Source organism: Falco biarmicus, chromosome 1, assembly GCF_023638135.1.
Source record: "Falco biarmicus isolate bFalBia1 chromosome 1, bFalBia1.pri, whole genome shotgun sequence".
Lineage (NCBI taxonomy): Eukaryota > Metazoa > Chordata > Aves > Falconiformes > Falconidae > Falco > Falco biarmicus.
Genome location: NC_079288.1, coordinates 15,601,644 through 15,618,175, shown reverse-complemented (window position 1 = coordinate 15,618,175; position 16,532 = coordinate 15,601,644). Strand labels below are relative to the sequence as shown.

The following is a 16,532-nucleotide window of genomic DNA, read 5'->3' as shown; positions in this document are numbered from 1 at the left end:
GCATCCTTTAGCAGAGCTGTCTTTATCCACATCTAATGTGCGTTTCAGATACTTCTCAATGCAACGTTCGGGCAACAAGTGATTTATGTCAAAGGAGCCAGGAGCTGGAGCCTGAAACACACCTGGTTCACGCGGAGGCAGGAGGCTCAGGGCTACAAAACGCTCTGCTGGGAGCTGGGACGGAGCGTGCTGGAGCTTGCTTATCAAGTGCCTTCTTCTGCAAACTGCCACATTAACACAGACCCTGCTCATACATTAATCCGCCTTCAACAAGAAAGGTCACGACTGAAAGATAAACTCTCTTCCGATGAACTCTTGAGAAATTTCTAAGTCAGGATTCATTATGACATTTGCCTTAGCGAATGGCGTATTACACTGATGAGGATCCAGGCGCCTCGCTGCGGGGGCGGAGAGGGCAGCTGCGTAAAGCACAACAAGTCAGATGCTGGAATCCCACCCAGATAAACTCAACTCAGCCGTGAATGATGAAGGGAAGGAGGGAGGGAGAGGGAAGAGCACTGTGAGCTGACATTACTGTTCTGCAAGGGGATCGTGCACGGTACCGGGCTGATGGTCAGGATGACAAAGCAACACTAAAGTACGTTGTACCTCAAAGGAAACAAAGCAGGTGACATACGTACAGAGGTGTGTAAGACAGACGATCGCTGTCCCCTGCACATAGCCCACAGTCTTCAGCAACAATGTGTTTCCCTCTTCTACAGCACCAAACCCCAAAGATTTAACCAACACTACAGGAGGAGAACTGGCTCCTACAGCAGTCTCTTCACTGTTAACTACTGTGGTTTTGCTTTCTTTCTAACACATAACAAATATGAGTATTTCAAAAGTAAAAAAAAAAAAAAAAGAAAAGAAAAGAAAAAGAAAGGTGAGGAACGGTACAAACCGCAACTAGAGAAACTCGTGCCTGCCTTCCCAGCCATGGTGCGCAGGCAAGAAAAACCTCAAGTTCGAAAGAAACCACAACGATTTACTGGATTTCCTCTTTGAGAAGCAGCAGGGTACTTCAGGATGAGATACAGTGCCCCATTATCACAGCTAGAAATACATTTTGCACTTGAGAGAGCAGCTGAGAGCAGAATGGAGCAGAATGGAGCCACCCCAGCTTCTCCCCACCCACCGGCACCCACGTCCCGCCCGCATCCCACTGAGACCCGCGGGACCCCTGGCTGCATGCGCTCGCCCCGGAGGGTGCGCTGCTCAGCACTAAACCAACGCTTCCAAAGACCTGTCTAGTAACACTCGGCCATAGCCTTCACCTCCTGGAGAGGGGTCCTTGGCCCTGGGCATGGCGCGGGTGGGCAGCTCTGCTCCTTCTGGCAGGGCTGGTGGCAGAGCCCAGCCGCAGACAGAGGTGCTCCCCAGAAAGCAGGTCCTGTTATCTAAACCCACATGGGAAACGCAGCGACGTGTATACAGAAGAAAAAAAAGATGAAATACCCTTCTGTGAACATGCATGCTTTATGCGTCAGGTTAGCAGTTTATTTTTACAAGTGGAGCAAATGCCAGAAGCTGCCAGGGCAGAGGCTCCCGCTGCACGGCCGCCGGCACGAGAGACTGCCCTCCCTCTGCACCCCTCGGCTTCAAGAGCAGCTCCTTCTCGTCAGAAACTCACTCCTGATCTCACACCAAGTGTTCTCTACGCCAGCACCGGCCATCGCCAGCACGGCTCTCCTCCAGCCCTCCTTGCCCCGCTGGCCCCAGGGTGGCTCTCTGCACAAACAGGCTTCCCGACAACTTGTTGATCCAGTGCTCTAATTTCTGGATGACTCTCTCATCTACCATAAACAGCCATGCACAATTTGGCAGGCATTTCTACCATCAATGTTTATGATAATAACTAAACGTGCTTGAAAGCAGCAGGAAATTTTCAATATAACCATCATTAAGACAAAATGCTTTAAATCAAAGCCATTACCCACCACCAAGACTCAAAGCTCACAAGATTAGGCTGTTTTTCTCTCTTTATGAAAAATTCATATAACATGCTGCAAACATAATCTTCCAGCTCGAAGGAGTAAATGATATAATAACATTGAATGCCGCTGACAGGGATGGCAACAGGCGGGGGCTGGGGGGCACAGGGCAGGCAGGTGCCGCTCAGCAGCAGCCCGGCGGGGTGAGCCGACGGAGGGTGGGTACCCCAGCCACGCCAGGCACTATTTACCCTCACACACTGCCACCCATCCCTCTGCCCATGATGGGTCCAGCGGGGCTGCAAAGCAGGGTCATGAGGATGCCACAGTCTGGAGGCATTTAATTTGAGTCACTTGGGATTTACTGCTGGATTTTAAGAGATTTTCCCAGAAGGAATATCACCTGTTACCCAAGCATTCGAGCCTGCTGTGCCGCCTCGGCAGCAGCCCAAGCACCGACGCTGCAGAGGATGTTACAGTAAAATGATGGCGGCTGAAGCAGGGAAGATCGCAGCCTTCCTCGGGGATCCCCTGTGTCCTGAAGCATGAGCACTAATGGCCATGGTGCAGCCAGCATGACTAACAGACCAGCAGTCACAGCGTGACGCTGACGCTTTAAATAACCAGCCCCAGTATGGACTGCGGGAAAACTTAGCACCACATGCAAATCTTGTATCATTAGTGCTTAGAGCCTCATAAATATCATTAGCTAGCACGGCACCCACATTACAGATAGCTTGGCCAAAGCTAATTCTTTGTGCATTCACAGCTGAAGTTAATGGGAGCTTATACCTTGCTTTTCAGAGATGCTAACAACCAAGATGTGATTTACATGAAACTGGATGCACAAATTAATGCCGGTCTGAAATAAGACGTCAGTGCTCCTGGTCCTTGGCTGCCTGTTCAGGCTGCCAGAGTGCACAGGCACAGCTCCGAGAACTAAATGCTCATGTTCAGGCTCGTTTTTTCTACACCGATCACCGCATACAGCTCCAGCTAGAGGCACAAACATGTTCCTTTGTGGTCAGGCTGAGCTATGGGAAGCATCTGTCTTGTACCTGCGCTTTTACATACAGCGGTGCTTTATGTCTGAGGCAGCACGCGGCACACCTCGAATCCAGATCAATGCTCAGACTCAAAAATGTCTCAGAAATAATGAGCTGGAAACACACCGACACTGTGGAGAGCAGCAATGTACAAACAGCTCCCAACTAGCTGAAACAGAAAGTGGGAGACAAACCAGAAAAACAAATAACCCCAGCGTTACAATTAGAGGTGCCATTTAGTACATCTCTCGCGGGGACCTGCAAGGCGCCGTGCTCTGCTCCGGTTCTTCCCAACCAGACTTGAAAAGCAAACACCTCTTTGTAAGAAGCCCGTGGCAGACAGAGTGCCTCGGCAAGTATTAAGAGCCGTAGATATTTCGCTTATGACACCTGGCTGAGCCCTGACTCTGGAAAATCAAACCGTGAGCTTTGTGCCGCCCCTGACACGGCTCTGTGATGGGGAGCAGCCAGGCAGCCCTGGGTTAGTGGCAGCAGTTGTCCCTCCCCTGCAGCTATATTGGCCCTGTAGGGAAAAAAATAAAATAAAACAACTGTCAGGCTCATCAGTAAAATAAGTGGTGATGAGGCCGAGAGACACCGAGAGCAGCTATCTGATGTAACAAGGTACTATTTGTATGTTATTTTCTATCTGCAGTCACACTTTAAAAGGTTGTTCTGCCTCTGCAGCCCCTTTGGAAATGGCTTCACACATCAAAATATCGCAGGGATAACGACAGAAAGCAGTGGGTGGTGAGCAGGTCCCCGGCTCAGCAATTACCGCTGGAAGTGAGGAGAGCAGGGGAAGGAGCGCTGCCTGGCCCCAGCACGGGGCTGCTGGCACTTCGTACGCTGCGAGGAACTGTGCCGGACACGTCAGGGTGATAATGGCAGCTGGGACCTTGTGGCCACCGTGTCCTGCCTGTGTGGTGCAGCACAGGGACCGCTGCTCCAGCACCAGTGTGGATGCTGAGCGGGTGGCGCGGACACAAAAAGCGACTGCTAAGCTACCTTGGGTGAGCAGAAAGCAAGAGCTGGGCGGTTTCCACAAGCTTGGCCGAGCTAAAAATTCAACTGGTGCAGGTGTTTTACAAACCCACCTATGTCCCTCTCATGCCTGCGAGCAGCACCTGCTTCTGCTCAGTACTGTGGTTAATGCGTGTGCGGCGCCGGCCGCGTCTGGGAGCTGCTGGCACACACCACTTTGCAGAAGGCAAGGCACAAAGACACCACGTATTCCAGCCCAGCTCTTCCAAGCCCTGCAGTTACGTAGCAGGACGCATAAATGCACTTTCCAGCCTGGCTGTAATTTGTTGCGATCGATCAATATTTATTGCCTAATCACATTTTCCATATTGCGAGTTAGCGGTGTCACTCTCGCGCCGGGCCGAGTGCTACACGGAGGCCACACAAAGCTTCGCGTGTAGAAGCTGCAATCAGGGAGCCAGCTCTTGTCACAGCCTTACAAAAGGATTTCCTCTTGAGCGGCTCATCTTTAATCATTATAAAAGCACAGAAGTTTAATCCATTTTTGATGTAAGCGCTAATAGCTTTGTGTCCTTGAAGTTCAAAGTGGTCTTCGTGCATGTCGCTAATTAGCCGAGCAAGCAGCCATTCAGCTCCCTCTCATGTTTCTAATTAGATCCTTAACAACAAACAAATGTCGACCTTACAAAGGCTGTGCTACGTTTCCCTCCATTAGTTAAACAGTTTGGGAGGGATGCGGTTCCCATTTGTCTGCAACTCCCCCCCCCCCCCCCCCCCCCAGCAGAGCACCCGAGGGTCAGGGGCCGGGGGCACCCGGGTGCTCTGCTGCCCACTGCAGGGCTTCCACCTCAACGATGGTGTGGGCCAGGGGTGCTGAGCACCCCAGGAACCCCTGTGCCCACCAATCCGGCTGTGCCCACTGTCCCTCCCCGCCAGCAAGGGATGCTCACCGGCTGCGCCGAAACAAGCAATAAGGCAGAGAGGTAAATAAACACTGTCCCATCAGCCACCTTCCCGACAGGTCTCTCAATTTAACTGGTTTTACGGTTAGTTTAAAATCTGGTGGGCTTTAACATTTACATACTTTGCATCACATGCTTGGGACTGCTTTCTTCCACGCTGTTTTTGGTTTTGGCACTGGATGTTTGTAACGTGCTGCACTGGAGCCGTTTCAGCAGCACTCCCATGCTCTCAGGTTTTCGGGCTCCTGTGCCACGGCATCCCGCAGCCCCTGCTGCTCACCGGGGAGAAACCAAGGGATTTCTGCATTGGGGACCGCTGCCACGGCACTTCTCTCCCCACAACTCAGAAGGCTGCGGCTGCTTCGCAGGATCTGATCCCAGCGCCGTACCTTCTGCCTGAGTCTGCACATTCAGCTTTAACACTTATTACCAACCACCCAGCTGGCAAAGAAGAGCTGAAGCTGGTGATGCGGTGTGAACGCAGAGATGTCTCTAATAATTTTTCTGTTTAAAATGAAGAAAGAGCTGAGGCAGGTGATGCTGGCGCTTTCACCTCGGGCTGAGCAACACGAAAGCTGTTGCTACTTTTACCATAGGCAACCACATCTGCATTAATTGTTTACCACAGCCTGGACAGGTCTTTTATTAATATTAATGAGTAACAGGGAACAAAAGGCCCCTTTATTTTTAGCCTACTCTAATTGCGTAGTAATTACTCATCTACAAAACAAATGAGCCGAACTCCATTGCCATAGCAACAGAAACTCCGGCCTCCCACTGTACCACATTAACTTGCTATCACTCCTGTTAATTTTAAATTGAAGCCTTTTGTACAATAACAGACAATACAGCAGGGCAACTAAAACAAAACCGGGTCTTTTTTTTTTTCTGCATATTTTAAATTGCCATAGCCGGAGGGCATTGCCCGGGGGGCACCTTGCCACTGCGGATGGCCCCCTGCGGGCTGGCTGGATGCTCAGAAGCCCAGAGCGGGTTTATCCAGGTAATAGAAGAGAAACACCCCACAAACTCCAGTGCAGCGATGCTCTCCGGCCAGGCGCCTACATGGACAGAGGTGCTGGACTCCGAGAGCAAACCTGCCTGGCCAAGCAGGCACCGAGACCACGTCGGAGCAAGGAGGAGCCACTGGTTCCCCAGGGCACGTGTGGCTAGTGATAACACCCTTCCCAAAGGAAAACCTGAGTTCATTGATGAGGAGACACTGGGAGAAGCTGCTGCCCACCACGCAGCATTCAGGGGAGATGGGGGCACCAGCCCTGCTGCCAGCAGCCAACACCCAGCCCCTCGCCGGGGAGAATCCAGGCACACACACCTGAGAGCCCTTATGCCTCTGGGCTCTCCTTTTAACCATCAGCAACTACCCTTAAAAAGACCCAGCTGTGTGAGTTCATTACTTTTAAATAGCTCAAGTTTATATACCTGCAGACCAATTTCACATTCACTGGCAACTACTAATCCACCACCCTCCTCAAGCTAATCCAGAGCCAGATGCATGCTAACATCTGCTGCAAGGAAGAACTCTACTGCTTCTTTTGCAGCTTTCTATTTCAGAAAGGAGAGAGAGAAAAAAAAACCCCAATAACCCTGTAATTATGTATTTACTTTTAACGTACTTGGGGAGAGAATCAGCATGAAAATACTTACAATAGCACGTCAGTGTAAATGTGCGCTGTGTCCCATTTAGTAGTTGTTCTACTAATGGGTAACAGCCTGCAACTGCTGCCAGGCAGAGTCACCCCTCAGCTCAGCAAGTACTTTATGCTTTTAGTGATTAAAATGCATGAGACGTGCTCGAGTATCTCACTGCACCTGAGAGCCCGTGCTCAAGGCCCCCCTCACAAACTTTACAATGACTCGTCTGCATCTTGTGTGGAACAAAGTCTAATTACAACAGCCAAGAGCTCCGTGCCTCCGCTGGGAGAAAGGAAACAAATGGCGAGTAACTGGTGGCTGCAGGGCTTTGCGGGCGAGGGTGGCATGGTCCTGGGCACCAGCGAGCCGGTCCCTGTGTGGGCCATCACCCTGCCCAGGGCACTAGCCAGTGGCCGTGCTGTTGCCACTGGCCGCGTGTCAAGAGCAGCAGCTGGGACGAGCTCTGCCGAGGAGTGTTTTCCCATTGAAAATAACTCCCCTGATTGAAAAGACTATTAAAAGTTAGCTGCTAAATTCGTTAAAGATTAACTTCCACTCTACTTAAGCCTGCACTTCAGAGATGGTCACTAATTGCGCTGCAGATGATTTATCAAGTGCGCAAGATTTTCTATTACAAAATTATCGATTAAAGCTGATGTATTTTAACTACAATATACTTCAGCCAGGAGCCCTGCAAAACAACTGCCGCTGTGGTCCAGGCCTAAAAGCAGCAGCACCAAATTGTTTTACATCTACTGAATCTTCTACTCGGCACTGCAGGATGCTCGGTCCCTCCTGGATCAAAAAAAATCAGAATGTGGCATCCTGCAGTAAAACAAGACAAACCGTTTTTGCGTGTAGCCTGCATTGTGGGCAGGACCTGTGCGATTCCCCCCCTAGACCAGCACAGCACTTCTGAAACGAAACAGAAATGCCCCCCCTTGCGTTATTATTTTTTTACTTTGGGGTAGCAGTCAGAAAAGTAACTGTGGCACTGGCAAAAGAGCAAGAGGATGCTGCCAGGACCGAGGCCAAAACCACCGCCAGCAACGCCAAGCAGCCCCTGCCCCCACCCCCGTGCAGCTATCGGCCACGCGGGTGGGTGCTGCGCACCGAGCCTGGCCACGCCGATTCCCATGGAACACCCAAGGCTGCCCCCGTGCCCAGCCTGGCTGAAGCCCCATGGGGCGCGGGGTCCCCCCGCCTCACCTGCCTGCAGCGCTCCCCGGCGCAGGCTGCCTCTGCTGCCAAGATCAGCAAAAGATAAAATCTGATGCAGCCGTTAATTTCCCAATGCATCAGCCGCCAGGCGCTGTCACATCATTACCGGTGGCTCCAGCGGAGTGAGAAATTTCAGCCCGCTCGCTGCTCCCAAGTGGTCCACTTGTTAGGTTCTGGCTTTTGAGATTACACAGCTCGGATTAAACTTTATGTACTTTTATATAGTAGAATAAAAGAGGGAGAGCAGTTCTATCAGAGCCACCGTGCCACAAGGGAGTCCTCTCAACAGGCCGTATAAATTCCAAATGGGTTCGTCACTGGATTTTTGAAACGCTCCTCACGACACCGCTGTGAGCCGGTGGCAGCTCCTCTCCCCCCGCACACACAGACCAACCATCGTCCCACTTTTTATGGCCCTCATTTGCTAACGCTATGGGCGCCTAATGATGAGATTAAATTTTTTAGAGCACCTTCCTTAAGTGCAAGGCAAGGCTTCCTAAAGCCCATGCAATTTGTCGCTCTGTTGACTTTTAGATACACTCCTCACTTCATCATATGCCTGGCGCATTAAACAGTGGGTCCCCCCATCTCCCTGGCAGATTGAGATTTAAGGGGGAAATTATCCCCCCCCTCAATGCACAGGCGCTTTGGCACCTGGCAGCAATAAGGGAAGTAATGGGGGTGGCTCACAGTGCCTTGCACGGGCTTGCCTTGCATCAGCCCCATCCGAGCGGTTGTTTACTTGATTTACTTTATGTTCTATTAGAGGTAAGGAGCGGATACAAATCCTTAATTACATTTTGAAAGCCCATTCTGGATATTTTATTTCCTTGGAAAGCGCTTGCTGGAATAAGTGCACTGAAGACTGCCACGACTATCTCCAGCAGAGCGGGAGGATGCTCCAGCATGGCACGGCTGGACTGCGGGGATGGCCGGGGGAAGGTGTCCCCATGCCATACAGCGTCTCTTCTACAGCCCACAGGATGCTTTCTGACAAGCAACAAACTAAGCAAATAAACAAAAGTCTAATTCAGGATCTCAATTACCATCTGTTAAATTTACTGATCGGCAGCTTCATCTGCGAAAGAATTTTAAAAGTTTAGCACAGAAACCTGGGCACAAGAAGCAGAGACGCTCGCTGGCTCGGTGGCAACAAGATGATGAACTTGCCTTGAACTCCTCACACTGGTATTTATTTATGAAACGCTAAATCTTCATTTAAAAATGTTCCCTGAAGCTGGGTGACATGGCAATGAGTACGACCCATCACTAGCGCAGAGTCTCAGTTGCATAACAAGATTTAAGGTTTATGACCTAAAAACAATTGCTTCGTGTCTCAGGACAGTCTGTGGGAAGCTGCTACACACACACACACGGTATTATTTAGATACCCAAATGGAGTGATTTGCGTTTGGCACATCTGGTCTACGACTGCCAACGAATGATTCTATGGGCTAATATGGACGAGTAACAGGCTGATGAAGAAACCATGATTGTAAAATGATTTAAAAAATATCTTAAGTTCTTTTTTAATACGAAATAAAAATAAGAGAGTATCTTTATAGTCAGCGTTTTAATTCCTAGGGGGGGTAATTTGAGAAAAAAAGAAAGAAAAAAAGAAAAAAAAAAAAGGCAATTTTACCATCAACATAACAGCATGTGCGGGTTCTTGTGCAGAGGGTGTAGGTTGCCTACAGCCGGCTTCAATTTAAACTTCCAGATAATGGGATTTAACAAATACGGTACTATGGATCCAAGCCATCAGCAGCTCTCTGCTGTATTGATAGCCCTACGCTTTCAATCAGACCAAGGCTATGCTTTTAACTGCCACGCTAGTTCACGTTGATGATACCTATAATATCAACTCAACAATGCATGTTCTACAACTACATCTACTGCTACCAGTACGACTACTACAGTGCATGCATTTAGTTCAGTCCCACAGATACATACACTCTAAGAACAGGCAAGGGGAGATGTGAAATGTTTTACGGGACGACAAGTGTTTTGTTTTTTAAGTAAGGGAAATTAATAAAAACATCAAAAGAAAGAAAGTGTACAAAAAAATAGAGACATTTCTCAAGAGTTGATATGAGTCGTTTCTTGAACCGTTTCGTCCGAACAAGCAAAAAACATGCAACCAGCTGCTACTAACAAGAAGCTGGACACTGAGAGAGGATTAATAGGTGTGGACAAACCTTCCCGCTGAGAGCGCTCAGAAGAGTGTTTGAGAGGAGGTGTGCACGTCCGAGTGTAAGAGAGGCCGGAAAGTATGCCTCAGAGACACCCTCTCTCACAGCAGCCCCAACCAAGCAAGAGAGAAAACAACAAAACATAACTGCTCACACTCACCATCAAGGTCAGTAGCTCACGTTACGAGATTTGTTATAGCTGGCAAGTATAAAGTACAGTAAGGGGTTGTTGGGGCGCAGGGCTCAAAGGCAGCGCTGGCAAGCTGGGACTGGCGCCCAAAATCCAGATGTGCCGGGGGCCGGGGGGCGGGGGGGGCAGCGCCTGGTGCCGCGGCACCGGGCCGTCCCGCCGCGCTGTGTGCCGCTGGTGCTGCCGGGCAGAGCGTGCCCACGGCAGCCTGTGCCGCTCACCTGAGGGCACCCACCGCTCCCCCTGGGGCCGGGCAGCAGGCGCAGGGCTGGGCTGGGGGGGCCCTACGGGCTTTGGCTCCAGCCCTCAGGGCGGCATGGCTGGTGGCAACAGGCTGGGGACTGGAAAACTCTCAGGCTTCTCAATGGAGCAAAGAGGAAGGAACAAAAGCCCTCTCCTGCCCAATTTCGCTAGTCTCGCTCTCCTGCCAAATGAACCCCTCCGATGTCAAATGCAAGATAAAAATGTGCCCCCTCCCATGACTGTATCTTAAAAAAAGCATTCACACGACAGAAATGTTTTACATGTAAAATATGTCAGGTGAGTTCAAAAGAAACGTGACATTGATAGTGAAGTTGTCTAGGAGGAGTTTGCAGCTTTCAGACTTTTTTTCAGTTTGCTCATTTTCCGTGGCTCAGGTCCCAATTCATTAAAAAAACCCCGAGAATGGATGAGGTTGGCAAAACCGGCCAAGGGATTTGGCAGCACAGGCCCACCTGGTGGGAACGGATGTGGCCAAAGCCCTCTGCCTGCTTGAGGGACCTTGGCTATCACCTCGTCGCTGGGATGTCACTGGGGCCCGTGGTTATAAAGAGAAGCATCGCTGCATTCACCCTGCCGGCACATGATCAGCTAAGACAGCGGTGAATTCACCAGCGGCACTGAGCACAGGTGGGGGAAACGTCCCTTTCTGTTGGCTGCAGGAGACAGAGGGAAGAACCCGTTTATCTGGCACAGCAAACCAGTGACTGCATCCTCAAATGCTGAGACAGAAAAAGAAGGGGAGCGGGCAGGGCAGGGTGGGCAGCGCAGAACTGGGGCCGGGTGCTTTTTGCCGGCTGTTCAGCAAATGTGCGGGTTTCCTAAGAGGGGGAGCATCACCCCAGGGAGAAAGTGAGGTGGTCAGTGCCCACGCACCACAGCCCGAGGGCTGGCATGAAAGGGCTGCAGCCTCCTTGAAAGACCAAGATGTGCACCCGAAGGCAGATGCTCCGCCGAGCTCCGGTGCTGCAAAGCCACCGTGCCAGCAGCGATGCCTGGAGGGTGGGGAAGAGCTGGCAGGATGGGGCCAGCGAGCAGAGAAGGTCAATTTGGGGTGAGCTGGGGGGCCGTGGTGCTGGGCAGAGGGCAGCAGTGACGGGGGCTGCTCTGGCAGCCCCTGGGCAGAGCGCTGCCCAGTGAACAGAGGGCGGTGGGATGCGCCTGCCCAGGCATTTTCTGTTGCTTTTCCATTTACTGGCACAAAGGGGCCGGTAAGGGCCAGCGGTGCCACGCTCTGTGCTTACGGATCGGGCGTGCGGGAAGGAGGGCTGTGCAAATTGGCAGAGGGAAAATTCAACTCAAAAGAAGAAAAACCAACCCCCCCCCCCAAAAAAAAACAACCAACCCCCAACCATTTTTCTTGTAATGAATCGGGCCCGTACACTGTAGCACAAGATCGATCGGACTCTACTGCTCCTGAATACAATTCACTACCATTTGCTGGATGGAAGTGGCGAACCCAGGATGTCCCTTCCAAAAACCATCTTTGGATGGAAATGACTCTACGTAGAACCCCGCCATTCCCAGAGCACGCTTCGCTGCAACCGTGAGTGGCCGTGGGGCTGGGCCGGTGACAAACCCACCTTCCTCCTCGGGACACGGGGGCTGGGGAGGGGCCGGGGGGGTGGGGGGCTCTTTTGGTTCCATTTGGGGGTTTTGCCAGTTTTGCGCACACAGGCAATTTTGAGGCTTGAAAGACATTTCCAAACACCATACTGCTCTTTAAACTTGCCAGAAAGGGTGTTGTTAATTTAGGGTTAGGTTTAGTTTCGTATTGCAAATTCAAATAAAAAACAAAAACAGAAAACCAAAACAAAACAGGAAACCCAACGAAAGAAAAACCAAAAAACACTCAAATTAAAGACAAATGATTTTCAGGCACAGAATTGATCAATGCTCAGTTCAGTTGTAATGGGCACCAAAAGCACTCAGATTAAAAATAAAATAAAATAATAATAATCAGGGAAGCAACGTTAATCCAGCCAAACCCTCTGTGCCTTGCTAAGGGGCAACTCACCAGGTCTGTTTGCATGTAAAACAACACCTGAAGGGCAAAACATGAGGAACAGGCAGAAACAATGAAGTCTGTTTTCCTGAAGCCACATGCAAATTGAATTTTTTTTCTTTTTCTTTTTTTTTTTCTTTTTTCTCTTTGGGTCGGTTTTTCCCCCTCCGCAAAGGGGCAGCAGGAAAAGCCGGGAGATGGGGAATCCCCACAACCAGTCTGGCAAGTCACCCCTTAGGCGCTCTCTACATGCCACAAGATGAAACTGGTACAGAAAATCCTTTGTAGCCTGCAAGCAGTGCCAGTTTGCATGGAACGGAGTTCTCCTGGTGTCTGTCTGTCTTTGGCCTCCACGGCATCAGGCTCACACTCGAGACACACCTGGGCCTGCGCCCTCCTCGGAACCCCTCGCCCAGCGGTTCAGTCGGGGCTTTTCGGGAAGAGCCCGGTTAACCCACCGGGGCTGCCAGGAAAGCCACCGAGAAACCCCCATGTCAGGACTGCGCCATGAGCGAGCTGGGAAGGCGCTGCCCCGCCATGGCCCCCCCGCGGCACACGCCGGCCAGCTGGACCCACGGGGGCTGGCCGCGGGGGGCTGGCCGCGGGGGCTGGCGAGGGGGCCAGCAGCGGGGGGCTGGCATCGGGGGGCGGCGGCGGCTCCGTCCCGGCTCCGTCTGGGGGGCTGCCGAGCCAGCAGCTCGCTGATGGCCGTACTGAACGCTCCATGACCTGAGCAAAGTGCTAATTCACGTGTTTAGCTAAATTTCAACCCTGAGGTAATAACAGTGACTGGCAACGATTTATTTATTTCCCTTAAGGGGAAAAAAATAAGGGTTTTCAGAAGGACAGAAGAAAAGCTTTGGCGCTGCCCAGGAAGGCTGGCTGGGGCTGGCAGCGGGCAGGGTGCTGAACCTCGCGCCGGCCGCCGCTGCCCCAACCCGACACCACCTTCCCATGAGAAACCAAAACTTTTTTTCAAAAAGAGAAATTAATTTTTTCTGGGGGTGGGTGGGTGTCTTTCAATAACCTCAAATTTAAACCAAAGAAACAAAGAAACTAACATAATAAAGGAATAAATAAAGAAACAAATCAGAATATCTACCCTGGGTTGGGCAGTTCTTACGCCAATCTCCTGCAAGGTGCTCCAGGCCCCGTGGCCTCTGCTTGTAGTTTAGGTTTGGTTTGGGGATTGATTATTTATTTTTTATATAATTTTTTTTTTAATCATTTGTTTTCAGGTCCCCAGGATAAGTGTGAGGAAAAATCAGAGAAATGATGGAGAGCTGCAGCCACACAGAATACCGACAGAGCTTTTACCTGACCCTGCACTCTGAGGGTTTGCTCTTCCACGGGCCCCCCTACCTGATCCTCTTGCTGCCGCCACGGCTGCCGCTGCTACTGGTCCATAGGCCGCTGCCGGAAAACCTGGCCGTGGAGAAAAGGAGAAGGGTAAAGAGAGAAGCCAGCAGGTACCGCGAGTCTCTGCGGGGCGCGGGGCGGCCGTTGAGGGCACGGCGTTTCCAGACGTTGCCATCCTGGCTCCCTGTGCCGTCAGCGGGCACCGTGCTAGGGAAAGAGCCAAGCCCTTGGCAGCTGCCCACCGCTGGTGGTCTCCGCCAGCACAAAGGGGGCCCAATTCCCCCTGACAGATGAGGAGGTGGCCGTGCCGCAGAAGCCAAGCTGCCGGGGCAGCCGAGCCTGCAGCCCTCTGCCTCCATACCCCCAAGGGCGAGGGTCGAGCGCTCCGCACAGCCACCAGGGAATGCTCCTCTTTGCTTATTTGCAAGTGATAATAACGTGCTGATCTACAGACACGGCAGTAATGGAAAATATGAGGAGGTCCTCATGTCAAGATCACAGATTTGCTGGGATCAAGCAGAAAAAAATTCACTGGAACATAATTTAAAAAAGAAAGAAAGAAAAAAAAGAAAAGCTCCTGAAAGCAAACCAGCCACAGATCACAGAGCTCTAAGACGTACACCCTGCTACGGGGGGACCGGGCCCTTACAGATGAATGAAATGCTGCTAGCAAGATGGCAGATTTAGTTTCTTGACTTAATTAATATTCAAAAGATCTGCCAGAGGCTCTGATTTTAAAAATACATATTTTAAGAGGGCAATGGCAAGGCCCAGGCGATCACCCCGCACCCCCTTGCTGCCAAGTCAACCAAACTCTCAGAGGTTCCTGGTCTCCGGGGAGCTCCCCCGGGGCTGTCACTGCTGGGGACTGACTTTGATCACAGCTGCTTTGCAATGCTGAGGAACCACAGAAAAACAACTGAGGCAACAGAAGAAGAGAGCAGCAAGTAGAGGAACAGAGAGAGCGAGACCCAGAGAAATCAGCAGACTACAAGCCCGCTAGCTCTAGCACTATCGTCTCGGCTACAGGTTATCTACCAGGGGGAAAGGAGCAGAGAACAACTAAGCTACAGTGACTTGAAGCTACTTAAAACATCAATCAAAAAAAGACATACTTGCATTTAAATATGGCAATAGGGCTGTTGGGGGGAAAAAGAAATAGTATAGGTAAACATGCGCACAGGTAGCCCAGGCTGCTGCCTACTGCCGCCCCCCGTGCGCAGAGCCCCCACGCCATGGAGCAAACCCAGCTCTAGGTGCCCATGGGAATCTGTTTGGCCTCAGTCTGTGGATGAACCGCTACAGCCTCTGTGGAGGGGGACGCGGGAGGAAGCGCAGCCAGACTGCGGCACATTATAACCAAACATCCAAGGGCTGAATTCCCTTTCGGTAGTGACGAAGCCATCCACCCTGGGCGGGTGCCCTCATGTACATTTAGGTACGCTGCTGCTGGAGTGAGAAGACCCTGGCGTCAGGGTCAAAGCAACCTCCAAGCAGCAGGGACAGCACCTGCAGGACACAGGCTGAGGCTCTGGGGCTTCGTTTTCACGGGGAGCTGTGCCCAGCCAAGCCTCGAGCCCTCCCGCTGTGCGCTGTGCAGGGGCAGAGCTGGCACCATCCCTCCAGCCTCTCCTCCTCCGCTCCCTGCCCACCACGGCGCACAGCCCGAGAGCAGTGTCCTCAGCGTTCCCATGGCACGTCCCGCACCAGCTGACCACCAGCAAAGCTCTCATGTGGAGGCTCCAGGGGCTCCCTAAACCATCCATAAGGGATCAGAGGAGCTGTGGATTTTCCATGGAATAAAATGCCTCTGCCAAACCCAATCAAATACCCTTCAAATCACCAAGCATCCCCTGAAAACAGCATAAAAAACAGGGCCAGAAAGTTTGTTTCTCTTGTTCAGCTGCCAGGGACACTCAGTATCTATTTGAAATGCAGGACAAAAAGTTTTGCCATGCAAAAGAAGAATGAAATAACAAGGGTGGAGAAGGCACTCCACAGAAAGAGCCTGAACAAAGGACCCGTTATTGCATTCCAGCAGACAGATGTGTGAAAAATTAATCCCTCTGCCCCCAAAGAAAGCTATTATCCCAGTTCTGAGATAAAAGCATCTGCGTGACATGGCACTTCAAACAACTCAAGTGTGATCGGCTGCTCATGCTGCACCCGGAGCGCCGCGGCTGGCCAGGGGCACGGGACGGACACAGGGATTGATTATCAAGATTGGCAAAAACCTGCTTCCCAATACAGACTCACGGGCCGGCTCCATCACTGGAGGATCCCTAAATCAATCCAACGTACTGAAAGGAATCAATCCCCCACGCTGAAATTACATTTGTCAGGCACTGCATTAATCAGCTCCTTCAGCTGAAAACAAACATCCCGGTCACCAGGCTGCGGGGCCGGGCGACGACTCATGGCTGCGCTAACTTACTGTTGGGCTTAGGTGGTGGCTTGCTCCCGAGCCTCTCAGCAGTGACCAGCAGCAGGTGGGAGAAAACGAGGCACAAAGAAGCAAAGTGACTTGAGCAAGACATTTGCAGACAGCCAAGGGTGCAGCCGGGCTCCGGCAGGGTCTGGGCTCAAGCTCCAGCACTGACCTCTGGAGCTGCCCCGTGCCATCCCTGTGGCGTTGTTTAAGCACTTGGTCACGCCATATTATTCCCTCCCGCTTTTTACAAACTTCTACACTGGTGAAGACTTCAAAGGATGGCACTACGGTGAC

At 51.5% G+C, this 16,532-nt stretch overlaps 1 protein-coding gene across 9 annotated transcripts in view; it reads right to left on the bottom strand.

The window, feature by feature from the left end:
* Nucleotides 1-16,532, bottom strand: part of MSI2 (musashi RNA binding protein 2) — a 255,804-nt gene that overhangs the window by 13,506 nt on the left and 225,766 nt on the right. For 6 of the 9 annotated variants that reach the window (XM_056327735.1, XM_056327727.1, XM_056327753.1 and 3 more), the window contains one exon: nt 13,766-13,873. The exons of 1 other annotated variant lie outside the window; for it this stretch is intronic. In XM_056327735.1, the coding sequence (XP_056183710.1) occupies nt 13,766-13,873 (108 nt within the window). The remainder of the gene's footprint in view (nt 1-13,765; nt 13,874-16,532) is intronic. 2 more of the 9 variants (XM_056327763.1, XM_056327744.1) reach the window with 1 other exon arrangement.